At 34.1% G+C, this 8,770-nt stretch overlaps 1 protein-coding gene across 1 annotated transcript; it reads left to right on the top strand.

The window, feature by feature from the left end:
• Positions 1-6,558: 6,558 nt before the first annotated feature.
• LOC109808587 (ubiquitin-fold modifier-conjugating enzyme) lies at positions 6,559-8,298 on the top strand. Its single transcript, XM_020371639.3, has 3 exons — positions 6,559-6,934; positions 7,027-7,088; positions 7,968-8,298. Exons 1-3 carry the CDS (start codon positions 6,602-6,604, stop codon positions 8,098-8,100), a joined length of 528 nt encoding a protein of 175 aa, XP_020227228.1. The 5' UTR covers positions 6,559-6,601; the 3' UTR covers positions 8,101-8,298.
• Positions 8,299-8,770: the final 472 nt, after the last annotated feature.

The following is an 8,770-nucleotide window of genomic DNA, read 5'->3' as shown; positions in this document are numbered from 1 at the left end:
TGGCGACTGGCTTTCCCCGAAACGAATCTCATTCATCTTAGTCCTCTCAAGTCAGATCACTGTCCAATTCTTTTAGAATTTGACTGCCGTAGACATGTTAGGAGGGATAGACGCCCTTTTCGGTTTCAAGCAGCGTGGCTTACACATGCGGGACTTAAGGATGTGGTACGGGCTCAATGGGCGCAAGGTATGGATTGGAACTCTAGGATTGCTCACCTTACGCAGTCCCTCCAGGATTGGAATCGCAATGTGTTTGGCAATATTTTCTATGAAAAGAGGAGACTGTTAAGAAGATTGAATGGTATTGCTCGTAAGTTAACACATGAAGTGAATCCATTTCTGGAAGATCTTCAATGCAGGTTATGGAAGGATTATGAGACCATCTTGACACGTGAAGAATTGCTTTGGTTTCAGAAATCACGGTGTAAGTGGATTAAATATGGTGATAAGAACACTAAATTATTTCATGGAACGACTATCGCTCGACGCAGGAGGAACCATGTGACTATGCTTCAAAATGAGGATGGAGTTTGGGTGACTGACAAAGGTGAGTTGGAACACATGGTTACAAGGTATTATAAAGAGCTTTTCACTGAATCTTGCGAGTGTGCTCCCTTTAGCTTATCTGGTAACTTCCCCCTGGTGGATGAGCAATCTTGTCAAAGTCTGGGTGATCCAATTGACGACGGTGAAATTCTACGGGCTGTGCGTAGAATGGATGGCTATAAAGCACCAGGGAGCGATGGGTTGCAGGCTATATTTTATCAGACACAATGGGATGTTGTGGGAGCGTCGATCTGCAGCCTAATCCATGGGTTTGAATCAAATCCAACCACTATTTCTTGCGTGAATGATACTCTTATCACTTTGATCCCCAAAGTGGAAAATGTTGAAATGCTAAAGCACATGCGGCCCATAAGCTTGTGTAATGTTTCATATAAGATTCTTTCTAAGATTTTGGCAACAAGATTGCGTAATGTAATGGGAAAGCTGGTTGGCCCTAATCAATGTAGCTTTGTTCCTAATAGACAGAGTAAGGATAATATTATTGTGCTCCAAGAGGTGATTCACTCTATGCGGAAGAAATCTGGGAGTAAAGGATGGATGATCATCAAGATTGATCTTGAGAAGGCCTATGACCGGTTAAATTGGAACTTTGTCAAGGATACTCTTCTGGACATTGGGTTTCCAGAAAACTTCATATCTCTTATCTGGTCATGCATTTCGTCCTCCAAGATGCGTGTGTTATGGAATGGGGAAGCATTGGAGGAGTTTTTGCCATCCAGAGGAGTGAGACAAGGCGATCCAATTTCACCTTATATATTTGTTCTTTGCATGGAAAGACTATTCCATTTGATTGAGATAGCAGTGAATCATCAACTTTGGAAGCCTATTCGTATCTCTAGGGGAGGACCTAAGATTGCTCACTTGGCCTTTGCTGATGATTTGTTATTGTTTGCTGAAGCCTCTGTGGATCAAGTGGAGATTATCCAAACGTGCCTGGACCTATTCTGCTCTAGTTCTGGTCAAAAGGTTAGCCAAGACAAAACTCGAATTCACTTCTCAAAAAATGTTTCATGGCGAGTTCGAGAAGAAATCAGCAATAAGTTTGGGTTTCTTAGAACCGATAACTTGGGAAAATACTTAGGCGTGCCAATCCATCATAGAAGAGTTAACAGGGTCTTGTTTAAGGGTGTTGTGGAAAAGGTTAATCAAAGGCTCAGTAGCTGGAAAGCTAAAACCTTATCTTTCGCAGGAAGAGTCACCTTAACTCAGTCAGTACTGTCAGCCCTTCCCTCGTACCTCATGCAATCTGTTTATTTACCTCGACAAGTGTGTGATGAGTTGGATAAGCACTACAGACGGTTCCTCTGGGATGATAAAGAAAATAAGCATCGCTTGCATGCAGTATCTTGGGAAGTTATTAGCAAACCTAGACTAGAAGGAGGTCTGAATATAAGGAGTACACGGCATATGAATTCACTGTTTATGATGAAGAATTGTTGGGAGTTTATCACTCAGCCAGATAAGCTCTGGGTCAAAGTTTTGAATGCAAAATACAAGTGTGGAACTGCGAGGATTCCAAGGGTGACAGCCAAGAAGAGTGCGTCCAATGTGTGGAGAGGAATGTGCTCGGTTTGGTCCATGGTGAGTCAAAACATAATATGGCGAATTGGAGATGGCAACCATGTGAGGTTTTGGCTGGATCACTGGGTACCTAATATACCATGTCTAGCTGACCGTGCAACACAACCTATTCCTCTAGTAGAGAAGTATAAGGTTGTAGCTGACTATATTACTGACCAGGGTGATTGGAGGATGCATGATATTAATCATTTTCTTCCAATGGAGGTTTGTGCTATTATTGAAGGCTTAGTGCCGCCATCTATAGGAGAGGATGATGATGCAATTGCTTGGATTGACTCTCCAACAGGAGAATTTAATATGAGAAGTGCTTACAGCATGCTTCGAGGCAATGGAGACAATCATACGCACCAGGTTTATCGTGACATAGCTCGCTGGCAGGCTCCAGAGAGATTACGCATGTTCCTATGGCGTGTTGCACAAGATAGTCTAGTTACAAACTCGTTTAGACTATATAGAGGGCTAACAGAGTGTGCGATATGTCCACTTTGTCATGCAGGTCTGGAAACTGCCATGCATATTCTTCGTGACTGCCACTTGGTTACTAGAGTATGGAATGTGCTTCTACAAGGCCACTTGATCCCTGAGTTCTTTCGGTATGCTTCAGCGTGTGATTGGATATTAGCAAACTTATCATATGGATGCCATTCGGAACCAAACTGGGGGATATTATTTGCTGTAGCTGTTGATGCGTTTTGGTATTGGAGAAATAAGGTCGTGTTTGGCGAAATAGAGGGAGATATATCCCAGCTAGTCTTTCAGATCAAGGGAAGAACCAATGAGATTATACGTGTAGGTTTTGGTGGAAGGCCACGTGGAATATCTCACGCTGCAATTCAGCAACGTACAATTCGGTGGTACCCTCCACCAAGGGATTCGTGCAAACTCAACTGTGATGGAGCTGTTAGCTACGGTATTGCTTCATGTGGTGGAGTTGCAAGGGATCACAATGGAAACTTTATCATGGCTTTTTCATGCAAATTGGGGAACTGTTCGGTGGTTCAAGCAGAACTTTGGGCTATCTTTTATGGGATCAAACTGCTGCGAGAAAGAAGTTGGAGTGGAGCCATCTGCGTTGAGACCGATTCTGCCGTGGCAGTAAAGTTGCTAAAGGAAGGATGTATTCGTACTCACGATAGTTACTCTTTGGTAAACAAAATAGTCCACATTGTGGGTGATGACCACGAGGTGTCTTGTTCCCATATATTTCGAGAAGCAAATCAAGTTGCGGATCTCTTAGCCAAACATGGACGTAGTTTGCAGAATAGAATTGTTATATTCTCCGATCCTCCTTCTTGGATCCATTTTGCTTTGCTTGCTGATTTGTCGGCTGTTGCATTTTTTAGAGGTTTTTAGTTTGGGTTTATAACCCCGTTCATGTACCAAAAAAAAATTATATTTTTAATCTTGTATATTTTTAAGATTTAATTTAATTTAATTGTTTTAAATATTTAATTTAGTTTTTTAATTTAAAAAATATATTTAATGTTATTTTTCGTCTAAGTTGACACTAATTATATTGAGTAAGATTGAATTTTTTTTAAAATAAAAAGACCAAATTCAATATTTTAAAAATAGTAAGATCAAATAGAATATTTTAAATAATTTAATTTTGTCATTTAATTTTCAAAATAATATTCAATATCATTCTTTCATTGAATTTCATTAACATTGTTATTGTCAATTTGAATAAAATAATAACATTAAATATTTAAAAAAAATAAAAAAAATTAAATTAAATCTTAAAAATAAATAGAAAGACAAAAATATAGCTCAACTTTTATTTTTTAAAGTTTGCTAACCAATACTAAAAGAAGCTATTTAAGTTAGGTTTAGATACCGTTTAATTAATTGATTTAATATTTGTAATAAATGAATGTTAGTTAGGGTTTAAAAAAGTGAAGGTATGGGATTTCACTAGACTTTTATAAGTTTTGTGAATTTCCTATTTATTTCGTCTAATAAGCAATGGTGACATAAAAGGAGGTATAGTAAAAGAATTGTTCTTGGTATATACAACTAAGTACGTGACTAAAATTATTATAATAAATTAACTATAAAAATTTTATACAATAAATAAGTGATTTATGGTAATTGATAAATATTTTATTTGGTGTTCTAAATTTCAATACTCATCAAATATATAATTTTATCATTAACTATATAAAATAATAATAAAAACTATAATTTCTATCATATCTATAATTTATTGTCTAAAAATATAATGTCTAAAAATATAATGTGGGTTAAATGTTGAAATCAACATTATGTTGAGTTTAGTTGGTGTCTAAAGAAAGAATATGTGGGTACAATGTTAACATCCATATTGTTTTAAGTATAATTTGATGTCTAAAAATATAATATATGAGATTGTTTTAACTGTTAAGTTTAGTTAATGTTTAAAAATGGAGTATGTGGGTGCAAATTAAAATTAATATTATTTTTTTAGTTTAGTTGTTGTCTAAAAACAGAATGTGCCCTTTGTTTAAATAAAATAAAAACACCTTTTAATAAAATAAGCAGATTTTTTTTTTTTACTTTTTACTTATATATTTGTCTGAATTAATTTTTTCTAGACTGTTATAAAAATTATTACTTTTGATCTTAATTTTAAGTAGTGAATTAAATTTTTCTTTCCAATAAAAAAAAATTATTCTTATAAGTAATAATTATTGATTTTTGAAGTTATTCGAAATTAATTTTTTATACAATTTATTTATTATTAATTTTATGTCCTATATATTCACTTATAACTAACATTGTATACAACAATCACTTAAAGTTGAGGGTGTATTTGAAAAAAAATTTGAGTTTATAATAAAATAAAATATTAACTATTTTTATTAATCTTAATAATTTATTCTATATTACTTATAATTAGGATCGAAGGTAGTAGATTTTAGAAAACATAACTTACATCTCCTTAAAGAATTATTTTCTTAGAAAGGTGTATTTTATGAAAATTTTGTTTTTAAATTTTAAACATCTTGACCGAATATATTGTTATAATTTTAAAATTAATATTTTAAAGTATAATGTGGATAAAATAATAATATTTAGGACCTAGTTAATTGATTAAATTGCATAATTTAATCGATCATATCGAAAAATTTGTGATTATTTTGATATAAAGACGGGGAATCTGTAATAATTTATAATTTATAATGATATATACATAATTGAATATGTAATCTATAGTTTATCTAAAAATATCTAATTTTTTTTTTACATGAATTAATATTTTATTTTTTTTTAAATATAGATTATCATAGGATTTTTTGTCATATCTAACGATGATTTGCGATAACTAAACAAAGGAATGTCAAAATAGATTTAACCCAATGAATTGATCAAAATTCACCTAAATGAGTTGGATTTTATTTCACTTTTCAACCTCTAACTCACTAACCCAACAAGTTAAATGATGGGTTGAACTAGTGATAAGTCTCATATTTACCTACTTCTTGTTACAAATTATTAAGCAATATCAACTCCTTCATTCAACCTTGTATAATATTCATTTTCTTTTGATCCAATTTTTTGTGCATATATAATGATGGACGAGCATGGACCAAAGGTCCAACCACTAGAGTTGTGGCCAAGAGATTATAAGAAGACTTTACTGCTTCAGAGTTTGGTGGGTCCAATGGGCTTAGTGGACCCATGGCACTCTTCACATAGTACAGTGAACCACATTTAATGTATCTCTTGTTGTAGTGTAGGAGTTACATGTGTTTGGTCTTGTATTTTTTGACCATTTAGATTAGGATTTTAGGCCATAGGCTTAGTGGGTCTGTTTTTGGGTTTTATAGGCCTTAGGTATTTTGGTACCTAATATTGGGCTCATTACGTTTCTTTATATTTTCTATTGTTTGTATTTGATTGGCCACTGTATTTAGGCCCTTAGAGTAGGAAATTAGAAGGAATACTAAAGTAGGCAAGTGTGGCTAAATATAAGTTTCATTTAAAAGTCATTTGAGTTAAATTTGGGTCACACCTAAATTCATCTTAAATGCTTATTAAATGACATTTAGATGCATGTAGGCTCATAATTTGATTTTTATACTAATAATATAATAATATATAATTATTAAAGTTATAAAAGTTAATTATATTATTATAGTTTATAATTTAAAAAGATAATTAAGATATTATCACATAATATTTAAAAACATTATTATATACACTGAAACACTTTGTATTTCTAATAATTATATAAATAAATATTAAAAATTACAGATAATTATTTAAAAATGATATAATATATTTTTTAATAAAAAATATAATAATTTATTATAAAAAAAATAAAAAAAAAATTATGAAAATATATCTGAATTATATGTATAGATAGATATTATTTATAGAATAATGAGTAAATATACCCTACATTTTCGGTATAAAAGAGGGAAGCAGCATGGTAATAAGATAACAGCGTGGGGTGAAAGCAGAGTGAGAGATGGAAGGTTGGGACCCGAACACGAAGTCGACTTTGACACAGATCCCATTGCTGACGAGGAAGGCGGGTCCACGTGACGGCGCGGCATGGACGCAGAGGCTGAAGGAGGAGTACAAGTCTCTCATTGCCTACACACAGATGAACAAATCCAACGACAACGATTGGTTCCGCATCTCCGCCGCCAACCCCCAAGGCACTCGTTGGACCGGTAAATGCTGGTACGTCTACAACCTCCTCAAGTACGAATTCGACCTTCAATTCGATATCCCCGTCACTTACCCTTCCACCGCTCCCGAACTCGAACTCCCTCAATTGGATGGAAAGACCCAAAAGGTTCTCTTTTTCCCTCTCTTTTTTTTAATCCCCCTTTTTCCCTTCCAAAACCTTTTTTCTTTTTTTAATTACTCTCTTCTCTTCTCTTACAGATGTATAGGGGTGGAAAGATCTGCTTGACCGTGCACTTCAAGCCTCTCTGGGCCAAAAATTGGTGCGCTTTTTCTTCTATCATATTTAGTTTTGCCTATGAAAATTGAAGAATGGCTTTTACACTAAACTAGAAGCATCGTTATGTCATAATTTAGATTATTAGGGCTTGTTAGGTTTTGACTATGTGAAATTAGTACCTGGCTCTGAAGATAAAATTGGTGTGGAATGGACCAACAAGAACTGAGAACTAATGGGATTTCAATAAGGACAAAACTTAGATGCGGTACTCTATGCATTGTTAGTACTGCTTTTCAATCAGAATTAGATATTTACTTAAGTAATACGCGTAGACATTTAACAGAATTCTTTATTACAAATATTACCCATGTGAAATTTCAATTTTGATTAGAGAATAGCACCACTAACACATTAATTAGGGTTATTATGATTCCAACAATAATCAATTAGGATCCTCTGGTAAGTGATTTTCTTCATCAATCAATATCTAAACCAGAGAATATTTATAGTGCATCTAACTATCTAAGAGGTATCCGTTGTGCATCACTAGCCTGAACATTTTGAGTACTTGTTGCAAGGGCACATTTAGGTAGCTTAATAATACCTCAGTTAATTTACTATACCAGAATATTGAAGTGGAGCGTACTATTTCAATTTCATGAGTGGTGTTCCAGTGGTGATTTGAGACTGTTGCATTTACCTCCACAATCTCTTTCGTTTTGACTGCAACCTAACAATGATTTCAAACTTCGGAATCTTTTATGGAGCATCCTCTTGACAATGATTTCATACTGCAATCTGGGACATACTTTTAGGGGTTAAATGTCATTAATTTTGTGATAGAAGATTTTATTGAGCATCCTCATAAGGTTTTACTGAATTTTAATATCGATATGTTTCTATACTTGGCTTTCTTTTACAGTCCCAGATTTGGTATTGCACACGCACTTTGCTTAGGCCTTGCACCGTGGCTTGCAGCCGAGGTTCCCATTCTTGTGGATTCTGGTATGATCAAGCACAAAGATGACACCGCAACCACATCAACTGAATCTTAGTTATCCTATGTCTCAGTGAAACTGTAAAAGTAGAACTCAGGTTTTTTTGTTGCCTAATTGGTCATAAGAAATAAAATGATGAGCCGTATGACCATAAATTTACAGGATCTTCCTTATGTATCTGCAGATATTGACATATCCTGGCAAATTAATATATTGCACATGCAGCATGGCTATGAATATCTTTTTTTATCTTAACTTGCTTCCCAATCAAATTATCGGTTAAAAGGGTTCCTCTTCTGTATTGCTGATGAATTTATAGGCTAATGATGGTTTGAAACTTGCCTGAAAGGAAAATATTGGCTTAGACTCTAGACATGAATGCAATTCCAATGAAAATGAAGTTTGGATCAACTTGGTCCAAGTGTTGCGCTTACCACTTTTATGACTAATATTATTCTTCCTAAATTTCATTCACCTGGTTTTATCTTCTTGCATAAGCCTTTTTCTATAATTTTTGCAATTAAATTATAGTGAGGTTTCTTCTTGTTATGATTTGCAGGCCAAAAGTTCAACACCGTATGAGATTGGCCTTGTTTATCTGATTAATGTATAGACCTACTGTGTTTGACTTCATTCTTGTTCCTGTAATGCTGATGGTTTGAAGTTCTCCCTTGTTTATAATTATATCTATAATGCTGATGGTCCCATTCGGTCACACAACTTAACA

This window comes from Cajanus cajan, chromosome 6 (genome assembly GCF_000230855.2).
Source record: "Cajanus cajan strain Asha chromosome 6, NIPB_CcT2T_4, whole genome shotgun sequence".
Lineage (NCBI taxonomy): Eukaryota > Viridiplantae > Streptophyta > Magnoliopsida > Fabales > Fabaceae > Cajanus > Cajanus cajan.
The sequence above is the reverse complement of the archived record's forward strand: the minus strand, read 5'-3'. Positions and strand labels throughout refer to the sequence as shown.

Excerpts from the sequence above, each read along its gene's own strand:
- LOC109808587 (XM_020371639.3), top strand. The coding sequence starts at position 6,602 with ATGGAAGGTTGGGACCCGAACACGAAGTCGACTTTGACACAGATCCCA. Across the intron at positions 6,935-7,026 it reads TGGATGGAAAGACCCAAAAG|ATGTATAGGGGTGGAAAGAT; the intron begins GTTCTCTTTTTC and ends CTTCTCTTACAG. Across the intron at positions 7,089-7,967 it reads CCTCTCTGGGCCAAAAATTG|TCCCAGATTTGGTATTGCAC; the intron begins GTGCGCTTTTTC and ends TTTCTTTTACAG.